Source organism: Eleutherodactylus coqui, chromosome 1 (genome assembly GCF_035609145.1).
Source record: "Eleutherodactylus coqui strain aEleCoq1 chromosome 1, aEleCoq1.hap1, whole genome shotgun sequence".
NCBI lineage: Eukaryota > Metazoa > Chordata > Amphibia > Anura > Eleutherodactylidae > Eleutherodactylus > Eleutherodactylus coqui.
Window position 1 is genome coordinate 487,489,890 of NC_089837.1, and position 22,543 is coordinate 487,512,432.

Below are 22,543 nucleotides of genomic sequence, written 5' to 3' on the forward strand. Positions count from 1 at the left end.
AAATTAAATCACTTCGGAAACAAAATAATGTAGTACAGCAAAAAAAAACCATATAAGTTTGGTATCGCAGTAATCGTACTGACCCAGAGAATAAAGTTATCTGGTCATTTTTTTGGAGTTTGTGCGCCGTAGAAACAAGACGCACACAAAGATGGGGGAAGTTTTTCAGTGCATTATATGGTACATTGAGCAGCACCATTGAAAAATACGACTCGTCCCGCAAAAAACAAGCCCTCATACAGCGACGGCGATGGATAAATAAAGGCGTTACGATTTTTTTAAAACTGGGGAGGAAAAAATGAAAATGGAAAAAAGGGCCGCGACCATAAGGAGTTAAGGAATGCTTACGTTTAGGGCTCATTCACACGGACGTATGCAGTTTCGGTTGGTGATACACACAGTGTTTTTACAGAACAAAACTGTGCGTATTCACTTTGCGTATTTGGACCTTCTTAATTATCTTTTTTATGAATGTATTCACTTCGTTTTTCACATGTGCAACACAAAGGCCCCCTAGATTTCTCCTGTCCATGAATGCACATGTATCAGACGTATTTACTAGAGATGAGCGGGCACGCTTGGTAAGGTGAGTTACTCGAGCGAGCCTCGCTCATCTCGAGTAACTGCTTTCTCCTCCGAGCATGCTCGGGGGGAAGTCAGCGGCGGGCAGGGGAGAGTGAGAGAAGTCTCTTCTCCGCCGCCCACCCAAGCACGCTCGGAGGAGAAGGCAGTAACTCTTTTATTTATCCATCGTAGCTGTATGAGGGCTTGTTTTTTAATGGATGAGTTGTTTTTTTATGGTACTATTTAATGTACTGAGAAACTTGAAAAAAATTCTAAGTGGGGTGAAATGGGAAAAAAAATCCCCCATCTTTGCGTCTTGTTTCTACGGCAACAAAAACGACCTGCTAATGTTATTCTATGAGTCTATAAGATTACTACGGTATAAAGTTTATAGAGGTTTTTTTGCTGCACTAATTGTATTTTTTTTCAAAGATATTTAATTTTGTTAAATTATTTTCAGCCGCCATCTTCTGATAGCAATACGTTTTTTTTATTTTTCCGTCGACATAGTTGTGTGAGCGCTCATTTTATGCGGAACGTCCTGTAGTTTCTGTTGGTACTATTTTGGAACACATGCGACTTAATTGCTTTTCTTTACATTTTTTCTTAAGGAGGGGTGACTAAAAAAGCGCAATTCTGTTTGTTTTTTTTTCTGACGATGTTCACCGTGCGGGGTAACTAATGCATTACTTTGATAGATCGGACGTTTATAGATGCAGCAATACCAAATATGTATTTTTGTTGTATTATTTAGATTCTTTTATTATAAATATGGAACAAGAAAGTCTAAGGCCGGCTGTCCATGGGCGCTGCGAAGTCCCATGGCAGATCTCCGCCGCGGGAGTCACTGCCCGGGAGCAGGAGCCGCCTCCAAATCTCCGCTGGTCAGCCCTATCTAATAGATAGGCTGGCCGCAGAGAATCGGGCCATGCTGCGAATTGCCCACCGCGAGTGGACAATCGCAATGGTTCTCCGCTCGCGGACAGGGGCCAGCGCTTTCCATAGCAATGCTATGGAAAGCGTCGGCCGGCGTGACTCGCCAGCGGAATACACGTCCGTGGACAGGGGGCCTTAAAGTGGCTTGTAGGATGGCACAACCCTTTTTGGAAAAATTTGCACTTTTTTTAAATATAAAAAGAAAGTGTTATTTATTATTAAATGAAAACCAGTTAAAAAACGTAAAGCGTTTCGCGGCAAATTGTGCCTTTTCCTCAGTCACGCTAAAATATGGCAAAAGGTTTAAAAAAAACTTTTATGTTTTTAATAATTAATAAAACTTTTTAAAATGTATTTTTCCTCTTTTTTTTTAGCCCCCCTTGCAATGCTTTGATCGCTCCTGCAGTATGATGTAATGCCATACATGCTTCATATGTAACCCGAAGCTGCAGGACGTAACTGTGCGCCCTGCAACGTTAAGGGGTTAACGGGCAATTTCAGTTTGTCACATGGAAGAAAATAGGACGTGCTGTGATTTTATACACACACGAAAAATGCATCTCTGAATACCCCAATGCAAATCAATAGTATATAAGCTGTCCATATTGCATGCCTAATACGCAGCGCAGATACGCCCATGTGAATGAGCCCTCTGAACGCACCATAATGCTGATGTGGCCCTCTGTGAAAATGAGTTTGACACCGCTGCACTAGAAAGTTAAAGGAGATGTCTCGAGGAAGCAGTGATTTTTTTTTTTTGCCCAGTCCCCCTAATTAAACATACATTACTAATTACCCCTGTAAATTACTTTTCTAGCTGGTTCGTACTTACCGTTCCAGCGTTTCAGTAACTTATAAAAGTTTCCCCAAGATGGCCGCCGGCTCTTTCCCCGTCGCTCGCTGCAGCCCGACGTGCGCGCTCCCGAGACGCTGCCAGCTGTGTCTCCATGGCAACCGGACGCCCCGCAGCCGCCGACCAGACGCCTCGCAGCCGCCGACCAGACGCCCCGCACCGCCAGGCAGCAGGTAACCGGCGCTAGCCCCCGGCTCCCCAGCGCTAGACCCTCAGCCCAGGTGAAGGCCCCGGAGCCCAGCGCTGGGCTCCGGGGCCTTCACCTGTCAGTGAACATCACCCCCGGCCTAGCGGCAGCCCCCCCGGCCTGGCGGCAGCCCCCCCCGGCCTAGCGGCAGCCCCCCCGTCGCAGCGGCAGCCCCCCCCCCCCGGCCTAGCGGCAGCCCCCCCATCGCAGCGGCAGCCCCCCCCGGCCTAGCGACAGCCCCCCCATCGCAGCGGCAGCCCCCCCCCCCGGCCTAGCGACAGCCCCCCCATCGCAGCGACAGCCCCCCCCCGGCGCAGCGACAGCCCCCCCGGCCCATCACTTACCAGGACAGCTGGACGGCAGGACAGCTGGGCGGCTTCTCCGGCAGCTCGGCAGCTCTGCACCTTCCTCTAACAGAGGAAGGTACAGAATGGCCGCTCCAGCGCGCTCCCGAGCAGTGACAGCTCATCTGCGCATGCGCAGAAGAGCTGTAGCGGGGAGCACACTGAAGCGGCTCGTGCTGAATGGAGAAGACCGGACTGCGCAAGCGCGTCTAAAAAAGCAAGCTGCCGGCGAATTTAGACGGAACCATGGAGACGGGGACGCTAGCAACGGAGCAGGTAAGTGAAATAACTTCTGTATGGCTCATATTTAATGCACGATGTATATTACAAAGTGCATTAATATGGCCATACGGAAGTGTATAACCCCACTTTGTTTCGCGAGACCACCCCTTTAAGGGAGGGAAGGTTAGAAGGAGTTGAGATGTGATCTTCCTTACCTTGGATCAACGTCCCCCAAGATGTGATGACCGGCGTTGAAAAGACCAAAACTAAACATGGTTTTGCGATACTCTTTCGGGAGATATATATGCTATATATGTCTGTGTGGTCTTGCGGTGGTTTTGATGTGTATTGCAGGCTGTTGAGGGTTTTACTAGCATGTCACAATAATGTATTGAATCTCATTGTAAGAAACGTGAGTCTTTAGTAGAGTTTGCGGAACAGTAACGGTGGACACATTTGTAGATTGACCCCTGTGTAGTTTAGGACGAGCTCTGTTGGCACTTTACCGTTTCAGACGAACAGAGTTTGTTTAACTTCAACAGCTGTAGCTTCGATTCTATCAGTGCTACCAGCATGCTTTTGGTGGCTTTGTAAAGCACTGTTCAGACTAGAGTTATAGCCGTTTGAAGTGGGGTCGGGATTACTGAATTTATAGCTGTCATTTCAGTGTGTGTACAGAAGGGGCGGGGGCAGCGGACAATCAAGTATCAGAAAACAGATCAGTCATTCTCCTGCTTCCCCCATCTCCCAAGAAAGGGGTAACGTGGAGTTTTATTCATGCTATCACCATCCTTATCAATCAGAGAATATATTTGCTCTCTGATTGTCACATATGGGTCCAGCCTTTTTATATTCCAAAACAGGCAGTGAGAAGATGAACATAATATACTCATCTAATCGCTCCTCTACACTATTAAACCCCACAGATGCCGTAGTCATTGCTGACCATGGCATCTAAACTTTTTTACAGAAAACTAATTTGAAAAAGTTTTTTCTTCTTGCACAATGCTTTAAATATTTATTTTTTAAACAATACAAAATTGGTCCTTTACATCCTTTATTATAAAATATGAAATTATTTCTCTAGCATTGTAAATTCCATTTTAAAAAATGCCCAAAAAGAAAATAATGGTTCAAAAAAACCATTTTCTGGTCACATCGCTTCGCCAACACAGGAATAAAAAGTACTCAAAAAGTCATATAAACCTTAAAATGGCACCAATGCAAACTATAAGTCATCCTGCGAAAAACAAATCCTCTTACAGCCCTGTCAACAGAAAACTAAAAAATGCCCTTGTCCTCGAGTGTGGTCATATACAAAAAGTTTGTAAAAAAGTAGTAAAACATTAAAAAATAAAAAAATTGTTGTCAGCATAAAGTTAACATAATCGTAATATTTATATCAAATGGGGAACGCCATGAAGATAAATCCACCAAAAAACAGTAGTGAAATAGCTTTTTAGCACTGGAATCGCCTAAGTAATAAGTACCACAACTCTCAGCCGTCCCTGCACTTAAAAATCAACACAGCCCCGTAGACATGTTTCACCACAGAATGTAGTGTCTTTAGGGGTGAAGGGCTATATATTCACCAGCCAGTCACTCCCAGCAATTAAGATAGCCATAGTGTATAAACAGCCAATCCATAGTGGTGATCAGGACTCCATGAGATGCTCCACAAATGGATCTATAAACCTATCCAATACAGTGAGTGCGCTGCGATAGTGAGTGCCAGATATAATTGGGCGTTTGCATCATAGCGCCATCACCACCAGCACCAATGACAAACAGGCGCTCACTGTCAGGTAGTTAAGACAACTCTCTCCATTTGGTGTGCGCGTGCCCGGCATGTATACAGGAAAGTGCATAAATATAAGAAGGCTGAACATGAAAAGCCTTTGGTAAGGCCATTCGAGCTCCTACTTTGAAGTCTCTAAATCCACCTGTAGAAGTCACACCTCAGTAGCTAGAGATGTTAATAGTTACCATGGTGGTACTGGCAATTGCCTCTGATTCTGGACTATGCCAGCTAAACTTGGGACCAGGCAGAGGCAACCTGGATAGGCAGCTTCTACAGGAAGAGGCCAGTTGGATTTAGAGACTTGAAAGTATGAGCCCGGCTTTACATATTCATCCGTCTTATAACGATGCACTTTTAGGGCGAAAGTAATGATATACATATATATATATATATATATATATATATATATATATATATATATACCCTTTATTACTGAACGAGTGCAAAAGGAAAGTGAATGCATGGGACTGTCTCTCAACAGCAAGAAAACTAAAGTCATGACCACGGGAGGCAATGGTACAGTGAACATAAAAATGAACAGCAAAGATGTCGAGTTGGTCCAAGATTTCATCTTCCTTGGATCCAAAATCGATTGCAACGGGCAATCTGGACCTGAGATCAAGAGACGGATTACATTTGGTAGGAATGCAATGCGAAGAATGGGGAAAATCAAGGATATTAGCATCGCAACATAAACCAGACTGGTCGATGCAATCGTCTTTCCCATAACGATGTAGGGTTGTGAAAGTTAAACGACCAGGAAAACAGACAGAAGGAAAATTGATGCGTTTGAACTCTGGTGCTGGAGGAGAATGCTGCGGATACCTTGGATTGTCCATGACTACGAACAAGGTAGTGTTAGATCGCGTCACACCGAAAATATCACTAGAGGGCAAAATCATCAAACAGCGGCTCCCTTTTTTTGGCCATGTGATGCGCGCAAACTCACTGGAAACAGTACTGATGCTCGGCAAGGGCAGTGGAAAGAGAAGATCAGGAGGACAAAGAACAAGATGGCTAGATACAATCAAGGTCGCCACAAACATGTCAATCATGGAACTGAAAGACAGAAATGCGTGGAGAACATTAATCCATGGAGTGACCGAGGGTCGGATGTGACTGAATGGATATGCATCAATCATGAACAATAGGGTATACATACTTCTTTGTGGAGTCCACAAATCTCTCCCACGTACTCATAGGGATGTATGGAAATTGCATCACCCCAGATGTGAGAATCTATCCGTATTGTAAACTGAATGAATTAGATATATGATAGTATAACAGCCTCTAAACTTTTTGCATGCAAGTACCGCGATTTTGGGATATATATTAGGTAGGATACAAACTTGATAGTCAGTATGCTTCCTTTTAAACTTTACTGAGTTGAATATATGCACAGGGTTTACATAACTCAACTTCTAAGTACTAACTTTGTATTAACACCTACGAACTAACCCATGCATATGAATATACTTCAGAATCTAACTATTTTATATGGAAATTACATTCCTAGCATCCTTGGGCTTTTAAACCACATGTATGCCTGTTAGTTCATTTTATTTTATATTATTCACAATAAAGATTTATGTTTTATGCTAAGGTAGACCTAATTCTGGGCATTCGTTGCCTTGTAGGCACGTTTGGTATGCAATATATTTACATGAGACATAAATTCAAAATCAACAATAAAAAAGTGACATTTTTGGGACTTTTTTTCAATTTTAATGCGATTGCTAGGGTGTTAGGATAAAGGCAAATCAAATTGTTACATCCATGCGGCGCACTAAAGCACCACGCCTTAGCACGGACGCAAGGTGGTGTTCTAATAAAACACTGACAAACTACATCTCTCCAGGCAATGATGGAAGGACACCTGTCCCTTACTAATCAGGGAACGTGGGGAACCCCTGCCTAAAAGCAGGATGATTGTCCCGATAAGGACAGCCCCACTGTCTTCATCTGGGACCTGGCTATCCCTGATTAGGAACCTGGAGAGATGCACGAAACACAGAACACGACAGTTCACACCTCACGTCTGACCACTTGCACAGACATACCAAACAAGTCGCTGCTCACACCAACACACAAGGTCAAGCATACCACACAGAACAGGACTGCACATACACCACATGTCTGGCCACCTGCACAGACACACAAACATGTCGCTGTTCATACCAACACACCCAGTAATGCCCACCACACAGAACAGGACTGCACATACACCACATTTCTGGCCACTTGCACAGACATACAAAACATGTTGCTCTTCACACCAACTCACATAGAACAAGAACCCCACCCAGAACTTACATGCATACAAATAGTAAACCATAGCTACTCCAAGTGTCCGTACACCAAGGGGATAGTCAGTCACCATGCTGAGATACAGGGAACAATGTTAGGCATCACCCACCTGACACACACATAAAACATCAGATGTCTGGATGTCACACTTGCCAAAGGATAAGGAGAAACCTGTGGGCGCATGCACCTGCGCGGTCACCGTACCACACACTACTCAATGCACACACCCCAGAATGCAAGGAGGGGAGGGACAGCAGGTGTCCAGACCATCTTCAGGGGAGGAGAGAGAGAGAGAGACACTTCAGACAAGCATGCATAACACCAGCTCTGAGTGAGTTTACAACAGAATAAAGCACTAAAATGACCAGCATCTTCTACCAAGAGATGCTAGTTTATATATGCAACAGACCTGAGGGGATTGGCTGGTGGAGAATACCACTACCTGCTAGCTTAATTAACCCTCATCTGTAAAGCTGTGATCACAGAAACCTGTTGAACCACAGGGCCCAGACACACAACCTAACAAAAATATTGTTTGTGAGCTCAAAAGTAAAAAAATTGTCCCATCAGAGACTAGCGGCTTCAGTTTTAAACTGTTCTAGCAAACAGCCGTTGACTATGGGTACGACTCCAGGCATCCAGAGCAGTAGCTAAATGGGAATCAGGCAATTCAACTGCAGTCTGTCTGGCACCTGGGTTTACTCCTTAAAAATGGTTGTTCCATAAGAGATAATCTAATTTATATTGCAGCAGTGGCATTAGCTGACCTAAATGTAGTTTTGCATGGCTCTGATTCAAGTAATAGAGAGTTTACTTTATCACTCTGCATTTCACCTGTTATATAATTTTCTGAGTGAATACACTGGCAGAAAAACAATTTAATAGATTTGCTTTCTCCTCCTCACTCTCAACTCTTTGTCCCTCATTACTTCTTAAAGGGCCAATACTTTCAGTTTTAATGTTTTTTCTATTTATATAATTGAAGAACAGTTTAGGGTTAGTTTTACTCTCTTTGGCAATCAGTCTTTCTATCTCAATCTTTGCAGCTTTTATTTGCTTTTTACATAATTCATTTTTCCCTTACAGCTTTTTAATGCTTCTTCACTGTCTCTCTGTTTAATAGTTCAATTTTTTTTCTTTTTGTTGTTTATTGCCCCCTTTACATCTTTATTGAGCCACATTGGTTTTCTCCTATTCCTAACCCTCCTATACCTGTAAGGTATGAACCGCGAGCAGTAAGTATTTAAGATGGTTTTAAAAATGTCCCATTTATTGCCTGTACTCTTATTTCTGAGGACATTGTCCCAGTCAATAAGGTTAAGGGCATCTCTAAGCTGATTAAACTTTGCCTTCCTAAAGTTTGACATTTTCGTAGCTCCCCGATAAAACTCTCTAAGGCATTCACATCAAAGAAGGAAAAGGTGTTTAAAGAATTCTCCAAATCGACTAACAACTTCAGACGCAAAGGATGGGAAATGTCCGAAAATGTCCAATAAAGTAGCTTAAAGTGTAATAGGAAATCTGGCAGCCCTCCCGCCTTAATTTTATGTGTCGATGAGCTCTATCACAATGAGTCTTACCATACAAACCATGCTGTATCAGATTTAAGAGCTCTGAAATTCCTGTGGTAACTTAATAGGTAGGATCTGATAGAGATACAATAAACTATATACGTCCACATTAAGCACATTCATTCTTCCAAACCAAAATAAATATAGTGGGGTCCACGAGTCTAAATCCTTTGCAATGTTCCATAGCAGGTGCAAGTAGTTGAGATTATACAAGTACTCCAGATTAGCATATATATGTACCCTTAAATACTTAATTGAAATGATTTGCCTCCTGCTGGGAAAGCATGACATTAGGGATTTCTGATCTTTGGATATTAACCCTTCGCAATCCAATTTTGGATTCAGGGTTTCCTAGGGGGCTTTCCCTTTCTGCCATTATACAATGGTGCCATCTGCCGGCTAGAGCCAGTACTGGAGTATGTGACACGCCGGAGAAGCCCCCGACAACAGAGCGGCCAGTAATATACAGTAAGAATACCCTAACGGACGTCTTCCAACATCGGAGCTGTACAGCCTTCAATCTGAATGTCTTCAGACGTCAGCAGTGGATTGGAAAGGGTTAACATTAAAATTATTAAGGTCCCCAAAACGGAAACATTCTGATAAAATATTTGGTAGATCTGTATTTGGGGAAGTAGCATACAGGGGCAAATTGTCTGCAAAAACAGTCATCAAAATAAAATGTTACTGTGTACCAGTGAATGAATTGCTAACTTCTCTGAAACGGTGCGTAAAGCACTGCAAGCCTTTATGGAAAAAATACATACATTTAAAAGATGACTGATTTGCGGAAGCAAAAAAAAAGGCCAAAAGATTTTTCATTTAATCACAAACCCTCTGATTGCTTTAGGTATTCTGAGAGCCGCTTCTTAAAGTTCTGAGGGTGAATTTCAGATGTAGTGACATTTACTTGTTTTTTTCTTGTATAAATATGACAGTCTTGGTTTTCCATTATCTTCAACTTCACTATTGATGAAGGGCTGATAAACATAAGTGTAAATTCATCATGAGAAAAAAACTGTAAAAGTCATAAAACTTGACACTGCAGAGCGATGATTGCATTATTTAAATGGCAGTTCTAGTGAGATATGAAAAATGAAGTGTACACAGGGTACAGAACTATTATACTATATATAGTAGATGTATCGCACTTCTGTCAAAGTAGTAAAGAACTTTTACTTATTTGGTCAGGCTAGTGTTTTACTGAGGCAAAAATAAAATCAGAACAGTCATCACTTCTGTTCACTCATTAACTTTTGCAGATCATACAATGTGCATTACTGTATGCTGAAAGGGCCAAAGAGCACAGAAGAAGGTGCATAATCAAGCAAATTGGAAGCCAAAGAGGATAGAAGAATGTGTATTAATAAACAAGGGAGGGGACAAGGAGCAGAGGAGAAAGTGTATTACTAAGCAAGAGAGGGGAGTAGAAGCAGAGGAGAAGGTGCATCACTAAGCAGGAGAGGGGATTATGAGCAGAGGAGAAGGTGCATCACTAAGCTGGGGAGGGGATTATGAGTAGAGGAGAAGGTGCATCACTAAGCTGGGGAGGGGATTATGAGTAGAGGAGAAGGTGCATTACTAAGCAGGGGATGGGACAATTAGCTGAGGAGAAGGTGCATTACTAATCAGGGGAGAGGACTAGAAGCAGAGGAGAAGGTGCATCACTAAGCTGGGGAGGGGATTATGAGTAGAGGAGAAGGTGCATTACTAAGCAGGGGAGGGGACTATGAGCAGAGGAGAAGGTGCATTACTAAGCAGGGGAGGGGACAATTAGCTGAGGAGAAGGTGCATTACTAATCAGGGGAGGGGACTAGAAGCAGAGGAGAAGGTGCATCACTAAGCTGGGGAGGGGATTATGAGTAGAGGAGAAGGTGCATCACTAAGCTGGGGAGGGGATTATGAGTAGAGGAGAAAGTGCATTACTAAGCAAGAGAGGGGACAGGGAGCAGAGGAGAAAGTGTATTACTAAGCAAGAGAGGGAAGTAGGAGAAGAGAAGAAGGTGCATCACTAAGCAGGGGAGGGGATTATGAGCAGAGGAGAAGGTGCATCACTAAGCAGGGGAGGGGATTATGAGCAGAGGAGAGGGTGCATTACTAAGAAGGGGATGGGACAATTAGCTGAGGAGAAGGTGCATTACTAATCAGGGGAGGGGACTAGAAGCAGAGGAGAAGGTGCATCACTAAGCTGGGGAGGGGATTATGAGTAGAGGAGAAGGTGCATTACTAAGCAGGGGAGGGGACTATGAGCAGAGGAGAAGGTGCATTACTAAGCAGGGGAGGGGACTATAAGCAGAGGAGAAGGTGCATTACTAAGCAGGGGAGGGGACTATGAGCAGAGGAGAAGATGTATTACTAAGCAGGTGAGTGGACTGTGAGCAGAGGAAAAGGTGCATTCCTAAGCATGGATCGAGACAAGAAGCAGAGGAGAAAGCTCCACCCAGACAAATGAAATCTATGAAGAGTTATGATGGGAGTAATATACAGGAAAAAATTTTTAACTTTTCTTGAGATAGTCTAACAAAAATTGTAATAAACTACCTTGCAATCCCATTGCTTTACTGCCTCAGTCCACAGCTCAAAATAAGTGAATTTATTATATAGTGCATACTATAGATGAAACAATTCTGCTACATCTGTAGAACAGTACTATAATTTTTGTCCAAATAAAATTGTATATGAAAAAATTGTATTTATATTTTATATATATTCTTTATTCCAGAGTTGAAGTTTGAAGAGTTGCAAGAAAGATTTGGTGAGGAGTTTTTCAGTCTTTGCTTTGAGGAGAATGAAAGAGTTCTGAGAGCAGTTGGCGGAACACTACTTGACTTCTTCAATGGTTTTGATGCTTTGTTGGAGCATATTAGGACTTCAATTGGAAGACAAGTGACTGTTGAATCCCCTTCTTTCCTATGCAAAGAGCTTGCCGATGGGACCCTCATCCTCAGTTGCTTCCATCTCCATCACATCGTAGGGTTTGCCATGCTTGGTATGATAAAGGCAGTGGGAAAGAAGATCTATCAGCTCAAAGTTGACGTTGAACAAGTTAATAACCATGAGAAGTTGTTCCCTGAAATTATAAGTCCGGGTAACTGTAACACACTTATATTTAAAATTAAGGAATGTGATAATGTAAACATCACAAAACCACTTCGAGCTAGAGCATCCCAAGTTTCTTCTGACTTGAGGATAAGTATCAGCACGTTCTGTAGAGCTTTTCCCTTCCACCTGATGTTTGACCCAAACATGCTTATACTTCAGCTTGGAGAAGGACTGAGGAAACTCATTAAATGTGAAGTCCATAAAACCATGAAGTTTCATGATTGTTTTGAAATTGTTTCCCCAAAAATCATCTGTACTTTTGAACAAGTCCTATTGAGACTGTCCACACCCTTTGTAATACGGAACTTTCTAGATACATCTGGACTCGAGAACCAAGACAAGGTAAAGCTCTTCCAAGGTTACTGTGAAAACTGAAACATTTTGTGCCACATTCATGTGTTTTAGACGCTTTTTTTTGCTGTGTCTGACAAATGGGCGTTCTTTCATAGAAAAGGCGGCGTGGGCTAAATTGTGCTAAATTGCAACAAACTGCACCAAAATTGTGGTGCAAACTAACTCAACAAATAGTTGGTAAATGCTTAGACTAGATGTTAGATTATGCTGCTGGGACCTATAGTTTTGTGAGGTTCTGGGGGCACACTTTCACAGGTGTGGGATAATTGAGCTGGCTGGGTGTAGAGTTACTCCAGCCAGCCAATCCCAACTGGTCTGCTGCACATAAATAATAGCCTCTCTGGCTAGAAGATGATAATTTACCAGTTCCCTTGTGTTTGCTTCCATGCATGTTTCTCAGTATGATGTGGGCAGTGAAGTGTTCTGTGGGACTGAGCAGGTTGCTGGTCATGTGGTGTTAACTGTCCTGTTCTGTGTGGTATGTATTCCATTATGTGTTGGTGCGAGGGTGAGGCAGGTCCTTAGGTTCCAGTGTTGGGTTGTCCTTATTGGGATGATCGCCCTACTTGCACGCATGTTTCATGGGGTAAGTTGTCTTGCGAAAGTAGGGACGCACCAGACACCAAGGACCCTTGTCGTGGATCGTGGGCTTATATGTGTTGGCCAAAATATGAACCAATACCTTGTACTGTATGTATTGCATCTGTTTATGTGTACAGGTATGCTGGGTGAGTGTTTTGGGCATTTGTCAGTCACTGCTTTATGTCTGTATTCCGTTCTATGTCTGATCCACCCATCCATTTGTTGTTGGACGCCCGGTTCTTATTTGTTTGTCCTACCCGTTTTTTGGTAGGCGGACAGCCGAGCCTTATCCTGTCTCTTTCATCTGCTGTTAGGCGGACGCTAGTTCCTCTTTTTTCTGTCTGATCCGACGTCTAGCCACCAGTGTAGCAAGCTGACACATCTGTCCTGGCTGCCATAGTGCCAAATGATCTCTGGGTTCCGTTGGCAGTCCAGAACAAACATAACACTAGACAGTCTTAACATTCAACAGATTTGTTATTAAGTGTGAGTTACTGAAATGACTCTGGTTTGTTTTAAGACCGTCTAATCTTAGTTTGTTCTGTCTAACCTTTAAACAGTATTAGTAAATAAGTGCAGCGTCCGAGGAGCAGGCCCACAGCCGAGAACATAGCGGGGTAGTTAAAGTCCTTGTCACGGGGCTCTACCATCTCCTCCCCTGGGGGCAGCTCGGAATCCGACCAAGTTACTCCTGGGGTAGGTCACAGGGGAAAAGTAACGATAGGTTACCTGTAGTCCATTTGTCACACGTGACACCACCACTCTGTTCTCTGCGATTAATCTTGACAATGAAATAAAGTAGTTCGCACACAGGGAAAACTTTCTGGACAAACTGGGAATGGTCAGTAATGGCCATTTACTGTAACTAAGCAACGTTCAATTTACATCAACAGTGCTGGCACAGATACAACAATATAAGGTGGCGCAACAGGGAGGATTCTCGCAGTATTCTGAATGATCCACAGTCCAAGTTATCTGTGTGATCCCGCTCCCGGTGATTTGCTCTCTCTTTTACTCTCTACCGGTCAACACTCACGTTACTTGAGCCTTTCTCTCGCCGATCATCGGTCCATCTCTCTCACTCAGTGCTTAATGGTAGCACCGGCATACCCGGGGTAGACTTGGCCCAGGCCAAGCAGAAGGGAATCGCTTAGCTTCCTCTATTCTCTCCTCACACGGACCGATCAGTGTCTGTGTGGCTCACTCAGCAGAAGTTCTCGTCGAGCCTAGACTAATTCTTGAAAGAACTCTCTCTTCTGCTCTCTCAGCCTCACGGGCTAGACTTCTCCTCTAGCATTCTTGCAAACACATACATATATATAAAACATAGTCACATGACTTACACAATACATTTTCCAAGCATAACCCAGACATTAACCCATACAATCCTGCAGAGGTGCAATACACACAATCCAAATGCATACTACTCATAAGGCACTGACAAAACAATGGCATGAGACAGACATATAACATTCTGGAGGGGCCCCAATAACTCTGGGCCACTACATAAGCCCCTTTCTTTCTAATCCTAATTAAACTTTTCTGGGCGTCTCACAAAAGATAAGCTTTCGTTCATCCACGACAGAAAAATAAAAAAGTAATGGTGGTCAGAAGATGGCAATATTAAATTTTTTAAAAGTAGTACAACAGCAAAATAAAGTGATCTATATGGCATCGACTCGCAGAATAAGGATAGGGTGGTTTCACACCTGTGCCCAGGGTTCTTCTTTCCTGCGCCATTCGGGAAGCAGGAAAGGGGAATCTATGTGGCCGAATGGCTCCGTTTCAGGTTAGAACTGAACAGCGCTAAACAGACCTCATTGACTATAATGGGGTCTGCTCGGTTTCACCTCAGGTGTCCGGCTTTTAGGTAGAAAAAAAGTGCTGAATGCAGCACTTTCTCTTCTGGTATTTTGTGCTGGATCTACGATGGAACGTCCAACCGGAGGTTCCAATGCAGATGTGAAAGCGGCTGTAACATGTCATTTTTACAGCACCTAGGTTACTGTAAAAACAAGACCCCTCCAAAAAAGTTGCAATTGCTTTTTTTTCCATTTCACTTCACTTAGAGATTTTTAAGTTTTTCAGTATATTATATAGTACATTAAATGGTGAAAAATACAACTTGTGTAGTAAAAAACAAACCATCAGATTCCTAAATCGCCGGAAACGTTAAAAAGCTATGCCTTTTTGAAAGTGGTAAGGAGAAAACAAAAATGAATAAACTAAAATAACCTCGTCTTCCACGGGTTGAAAAATTACGATGCCTATTTTTTCGAAATGACTGCCAAAAAGTTGACATTTCTTTAGTGTAATTTACAAAGTTAAACCAGGGATCTGATTGGTTGAAACTGACAATTTGTGAAATGTTATTCTGCACCAGTTCCTATTATTTGGGCCCAATCTGTTTTCTCATCTGAAAGCGTTCATTCTTCTCACAAAAGATTTCATCATCCCAGTTCACAGTGTGAATCCCTCATAAAAGCAATTCAGCCTCAGAAATTTCTTAGAACCTTTAATAGAAGATTACTGTGAATGACGGGAAAGTTATTGAGGACTGCATGTGGGTATCAAATGCCCGTTGTTCTCCACTTTGCGTCTTAAGCAGCTAGGTACATCCATTGGAAAAGAAGTTTTATTCATTATCAAGGAACATTTAAGAAGCAAAGCACAATTAACACATGGCTTTGTTCTCCATTTCTGAGCTTTTTTTTTGTAGTGGCTTTTAAGCAGCCAGCTGAAGCTGAGATTACACTTTTGTCACTGTATTATTGACCTCCCTAGGAGTAAGACTGGGAATATGACTCATTCTCCATGTAAACACATCAGTGCAATTCTACCCAACAAACTTCTATGAAGTAACCCATAGATGTAGCAGAGCTGCTTAAAGGTCCTTTTACATGATGGGCCTTTCGCTTTGTTCTTCCAAACGCTTATTCACCAGACAATGAGACCATGTAAAGGGACCAGCCATCAGCCAACAAACCAGTGAATGCTGGCTAGTCAGCTGATCATTCCATTTCAGCAAGCATTCAAATACTCTCTGATCGGCGGTACATCTTCCCATATGAACAGGGAGATCTACAGCCAGCCTATGAGTACGAATGAAAGTAGTATCAATTGGTCGTTTCCATTAGCCAATTCTCTATGGATGTAAAGAAAAATTGAATTAGCGCCGATTGACATGTCTGCTGATCGTCACTGATCGCCAAGAACTCAGCCTGTGTAGAAGAAACATTAGATTATGTTCACACTTGCATTATAGCTTCTGGATGATGTGTTCAACCGGTGCCTGCAGGACCCCATTGATTTATAATTTCATTGTATTGTCATTGTTTTGACAGGAAAACCATCCCTTTATGCATGCTATTAATCCCATAGTAGAAGAACATTTGGGCACCCTCAGATGCTAGATTGAGGGTGCGACTTCTATCCTTTTAGCCCCCCCCATAGCTACACACTCAGAGTAAGCTAAATCTGCATGAAGAGTTTTCCGAACCTCGTAAAGATGATCTACTAATTATTGGAAGATCACTATAGTACAAGTATTGTCCACCATGTATCTGGAATTGGCTACTTTTAGGCTGACAGAGGAGATAACACATCCAACTATACAGAACAGATGCATAGGTGCACTGTAAACTCTGCTAGACCTAATGGGGTCTTTTGTGGCTGTGCCCCATTACCTTGTATGGGCCTGGGTCAGTCAAAGTATTTGTCCTTTGTTGCTCAGTCCAACCCTGATTCATATTGAAGTCCCAAGTAATGGGCTGATATTTAGAGGCTTAGGTATCTAGTGTTTAAACTTTTTCAAAGAGTACGTACACTTTTGCAACCATTTTTATAGCTTCAGAGCATCTAGATTCAAAAAGACGCAATTTTGTAAATAGTCCCGATTTTTAAAAATATTCAATTGTTTTGTGTATACAGCTCCAATGCAGACCTTTATGTCTCCATGCTTACGGCTATAAAGAAATTGTTTGTAGTTTGGCTTTTCAGTCATGTGTCTTCCAATGTAATGTCTAAATTAGAATGGGGCTAAGTAACAACTATATTAGACCACACACAGGGTTTGTTCATAAACATGGAGATACAAAACTGTTAGATTTTTTTTTCATTGAGACTATTTGTAAAGTTTCTTAATTGTTTATATTAGATGCATTAAATAAAAATGAGAGCAAAAGTGTATTTACCCCTTAAGGGCATATATTACATATCTCTGTTTTATAGAAACTTGCCCAACGGTAGTCTTGAGTAGATCGTATATGGACAGGGGTTGTCCATGACGGAGTTGTCCTGTTTGAAATGTCACAGTTTGACAGCCATGAATGAGGTTAGGGACAAGGTGACGTCATGCCATCAGCTCCAGTTCATGTGATCTACATGCCAATTGCATGGACACTTCTTTAATTAAGGACTAATTGATTGGCTGGGAGGTGAGAGTCCCAACCAGCCTATTAGACTTAGTTTGTGTATTTTTATTCCAGCTCCTCCTCACAGAGGACACTGGTTATACTTTTTGTCTGAAGGTGTTTCTGGTCATGTTGGCGGCTCCTGGACTTGACCTGTATCTCAGTTTAGATGAGTCTGCTGGTGGCTTATTCATTTATCTGTGGTGTTTGAACATCTATTTCCCTGTGGTTTCTTTTTTGAGTGTTATCTAACTTTTGCAACTGTTCCCTGTCATCATCCTGGGAAAGTCAGGGTTGCCCTAGGTTTCTGACATGTAGTTGCCCTCATCATGGCGAGTGCTCTGCTAGTAGGTAGGGTCTTCTCCTATTTGAACATTTAGGGATAGTTCCCTGTCTTCCCGGTTTGTGTTTCCTTTTCTTTTTATCCACATTTCTACTGTGTGAGCGCATATATTCGTCCTTTTCGTCCAACCAACACGTCCAAGTTGGCCGTAACATAAAGGAACTCTGTCAGCTATATTAACTATTTAAAGCCAATCTAAATATACACTGTGTATAGATGACAATGATCATATCTTTCTTGCTTTCCTTACAGTCTTAAAAAAATTTAACTTTTACCACTTCCAGCATAATTTGCAAATCCCAGTGAAAGTGTCACAGCGAAAGCCATCCGGGCTTTCTCCCCCTCTGTACTTGCAAGCATGCCACCACCCTGATGATTGACCTCTCTGCACGGCACTGCACTTCCACCTTTGGTGAAAGCACCATGACGTCCAGTCACCTCTCAGTCAGAAAGAAAACATGTTCTGTGATTGATAAGAGGAATGGTTAGATGAGTAAAACTCCACATTATCCCTCTCTTGGGGCAGGGGACAGAGAGGAGAATTACAGATCTGTTCTCACACACTGGAATGACAGCTGCAAATTGAGTATTCCCGACCCCACTTCAAACAGCTATAGCGCTGATAGAACACTAAAAGTATGTCAGTAGCTCTGATAGAACTGGGGCTACAGATGTTTGAAGTGGAATGAGCTCTGTTCATCCAGAAATGTAATGTCCTTTTCTTGTAGAATGAACAGATCTGGTTGTAGACTGTAGAAGGATTAAGGATGGAGCCGCGGAAGTAGTAGACTCGACTTTGTCATTTGATACAACATAATATATTACGGTATCTGTGGCTTTTTGAATTCTTTTCTTTTTTATTTCCATTTTGTTTTATAAATATGTCATAGAGCAAAATGTGCCAATTAAACATGCATCATCTGTATCATCATATCAAAATAAATTAGTATATGCAAAACCCCAGCTAACAAACTGTTGCAGAACAATGACATTTACTGTAGTTGTGTCAACGGAGCCGTTGTTGGCAGCGCCTTGAAATCTACACCAATACTCATGATAGTTGGGGACCTAATTACAGATTTTAGCCCAAGAGATTCAACTTCCGGTCCACCAGTGGGGTCACCTGCAGTCATGATAAGTAGAGAGTAGAGGGCTACAATTGGAAAAGTGCGCAACCCATACATCAAAGAGAGTGAGAAAGAGCTAAAAAGTAGAAGGACAATTGGTAGCAGGGTCTATGGATACTGAAATAAAGAAGGAATTAATTTATTTTCACGGCAAGCCTTAAATAATTTATTCTTTTATGTATTCAGAACTATTATTATGCATCTGAAAAGAGGCGCGATACTGTATGCGGTAATTATTTTGGCTACGGTAGGCGCCGCACACTTGATCCCGCTTTGGAAGGTTTACAGTTTTCTGTATCATTTCAAGCCTGCTTGTTCTATTACACAGATCACGGTTCCATTGACTGAATATAAGCTCTCACATCATTAGTGCCTTAAGCCAATGGATGAGTCAAATTAAAGAGCAAATTATTCAAATAAACAGCAATTTAACCTTTGTAAAATGTCTTTACCACTGGTTTAGATAACCGCTCGCTGCAAAGTGGTTGTCAGGTTTACAAAAACTCATTCTATAATACTAAATTAGGGCATTCGGAGTTAGAGAAAGTCGAGAGCGGAGGACACCGTGACTTACACAAACAGCCCATTGACTTTAATGAGAAATATGTAATGCATCATTTTTCCTCTGGGGGCGCTGCAGGGAAATTGAATACTTGCTGCTGGTTCTGCTACAACTAACCACTGGGGCTTCCAAGCAATAGGGACAAACTGTAATCTGCTTAATGTTGGAGGCATTTTCTATCCTTCAAAGGGTCCTTTAATACGGGCCGATTGTCTGGTGCTTAAAGGGGTTGTATCGCTATAAGAAGTTTTAAATTTTTTTTAACAGCTGGGCACAAGAGAAAATAAAAAAAGACAGCATACTCACGTGTCTTCAACCCCCCAGGACCTAGCTCAGGGGCTTCCACTGCCCCATCCCTCTGCGCAACCAGGCATCATGACACCCAGGATGTGAGCACTGATGCCAGGAGTTCTGAATGTGACTCTGCACTCTCTGATTGCCGCAGCAGTCACTTGACTTCTGGTGTCTGTCTGTGCCTGAGGATGGGGACGGGGCAGCGAGAGCCATTCAGCTTGGTCCCTTGCGGCCGAAGACAGGTAAGTATTTTCTCTTATGCTCAGCCGATAAAATATTTTTCTTGTGAAGACACAACTCCTTTAACAGTAAACAGGCAGTTGTTCATAGACGATGACTGCCTGTTTACATTGACCAATCATCGTTTGATTTTCATGCCTGCAGAATGACGAATGAGAAGCAAATAAATAAAACCGAACGATAATCATTTACTGTTGAAGGTCCCCAACATGAATTGGAGACAACTCTATCCCTTTAACGCTATAGGACATAAACTTACCTCCTGGCCGGGAGGCACTTCCCTCCCCAGGACGTAAGCTTAGGTCCTATGGATAGTTCAGGCTCAGAAGCTAAGCCTTTGCCATCTGCAGCAGGAGCTGACAGTGATCCTCCTGCCATTAACCCCTTATAGCCACTATCAATGTTGAACGGCATGCATAGGGTTCACAGAGAGAGGACATTCCCTCTGTGATGTCATCGGCCTTCTGCTGTGTGATTGCGGCGGGCCGATGGATTGCCATTGCAACCGAATGCCAGACAATGGCGTCCAGATCTGCCATGGCCTACGATGGCTTTTACTAGTGATAATACATTGCAATACAGAAGTATTATAATAGTGATCATGGTATTGCAAGTTCAAGTCCCATTCAGAAACATTAAAAAAAATTAAAAAATGTAAAAATAATAGTGATAAAAAACACTTTTGTTGCGCACTTTTCCCACTTTGCCTTTAAAAAAAAACCCAAAAAACATCCCTAACGACCCATACAGTAAATTGAACACACTTTTTATCCTGTGCGGCAAACTGTAGAAAAATAATGCTAAAAAACACTCAAAATGCTTTTTTTGTGTTCATTTTTCTTACCAAAAACACTTTAAAAGTGATCAAAAAGGCCAAAGGTACCCGAAAATCGTTTCACTAAAAATTACAGCTCGTCATACAAAAAAAAAGCATTCACAGAGCTCCGTCAATTATAAAATAAAAAAGGTATGGAAGGCAGTTGTGCAAAAAAAGGAAATTTACTAAGCCCGGCATTTCCTGTGTTGGACTTATTTGGATTTCCCCCTCTACTTGTTTGTGCATCTTCACAGAAGTCTATGCTGGTCCCGACTAAGCATACATTTCTTGCATAATTTACGGCAGTTTGTGGCATAAATCATACATAAATCTGTCGGTCCGGGCAGCCATACTCCCTACTGATAGGCACACCCACTTTTTGGAAAAATGTTTGGGCCGGCACAGGAGGAAGAAAGGTCGCAAAATGTTTGTGTCTTTACTACGTCAGAATTCTGGTGTAAACACTTAATAAATGTTTTTCAAGATATTTTTTCCAGAAATTTTTAATTGTGCAAAATACATAGAATTTTAGTATTGTGATAATACCGACCCGCAGAAAAAATGTTATAAGTCATTTATGATTAACACTGTAAAAAACAAAAACAAATGCAGAATTGATGTTTTTTCTCCTTTCCCTACAAAAATGAATGTTACATAATACATTACCAGTATATGTTCTCAAGAATGGTATCAATGAATACCACAGCTCATCACACAAAGAACAAGCCCTTATACTGCCATGTCGACAGACAAACAAACAAACTTATGGCTTTTGAAAAGTTGTGATGAAAATCCCCAAAACCCGTTGTGTCATTAGGTCAAGAACCGCGTCACTAAGGGTTAGAGGTAGAGATGAGCAAGTGCACTCGCTAAGCCGCGGCAGAGGAGAGCGGGGGGGAATGGTTGGGAGATATCTCTCCCCCCCCCCCCCCTGCTCACTCCCGCAGCTCACCCCCGCCGGCTACCGAATGTGCTCGAAAATGGCGATACTCACTTGAGTAATTTGCCTTAACGAGTACGCTCGCTCATCTCTAGTTAGAGGGGTTGCCTCTAACTTACAGTATCACCAACTTACAGGATCGGTGATAAGTGTCTGGTCAGTGGGGATCTGACCACTGTGAGCCCCAACGATCACAAGATTGTTGCTATTTTTTTTTGTTTTCCATTACATTTCAGCTCAGATGTTTTTGACTCCTTTCTTTTTGCTCTCGCTGATATTTATAGCAAATCAGTTTGGATTATTTGTAATTAGGTTTGTTATTTAAGAAGTAATTACCCCCATAATTGCAGTAAGTGACTGCCCTTGCACAATTAATTCTCCTAATCATGCTCTTACATCTCAGTGTAATATGTGTATACTCATAAAACATTATTAATGACACTTCAAAGCAAAAAAAAAACTTTATTTACCATTTATAATTAATTGCTGTACAAGTTATTATAGAAAGTGCTCATTTATCCTTCAGGTTCAACTATGATGAAGACTATAAGACTAAAGAGCGCCTGGGTATCTTTTGGTGGATTGATACAAAATTGGGGGCCTTGATATGATGTTTTGGCAACACTGCAAAGCACTCATACTTGTCCTACCCCCTGAGGGACGTATGCTATACCATGATTGTCTCATCAAGGAAACTCCAGCCTCTATGTGCTATTACTGCATATAGACTTCATAGACGATGGTCCCTTCTTTATGGCTGCCCCTCAAGGGCTCTGGTGGACGAGGCTTATCCATGCATTACATGGCTAACTACTTGTTTGTAGGTGCTGTAGAGGAACTGTATGGCCTCTTCCTGTCCCCTATCTAATTCTCCCTCGACCTGGAGCTAGGCCAGCACCCAGTGCCTGGTAGCAGTACTGTAATTGAGTCTGTGGGAGCTAGTGAGCAGGGAGCCCAGTGCAGATATTAGTTAGTAAGCTAGCCA

The 22,543-nt window shown here is 42.3% G+C and overlaps 1 protein-coding gene across 1 annotated transcript in view; it reads left to right on the top strand.

Annotated features, from left to right (window-relative positions):
- GUCY1A2 (guanylate cyclase 1 soluble subunit alpha 2) overlaps positions 1-22,543 on the top strand; it is a 193,611-nt gene that overhangs the window by 78,927 nt on the left and 92,141 nt on the right. Inside the window, exon 4 of the mRNA XM_066586260.1 lies at positions 11,508-12,229. Coding sequence (XP_066442357.1) covers positions 11,508-12,229 — 722 coding nt within the window. The remainder of the gene's footprint in view (positions 1-11,507; positions 12,230-22,543) is intronic.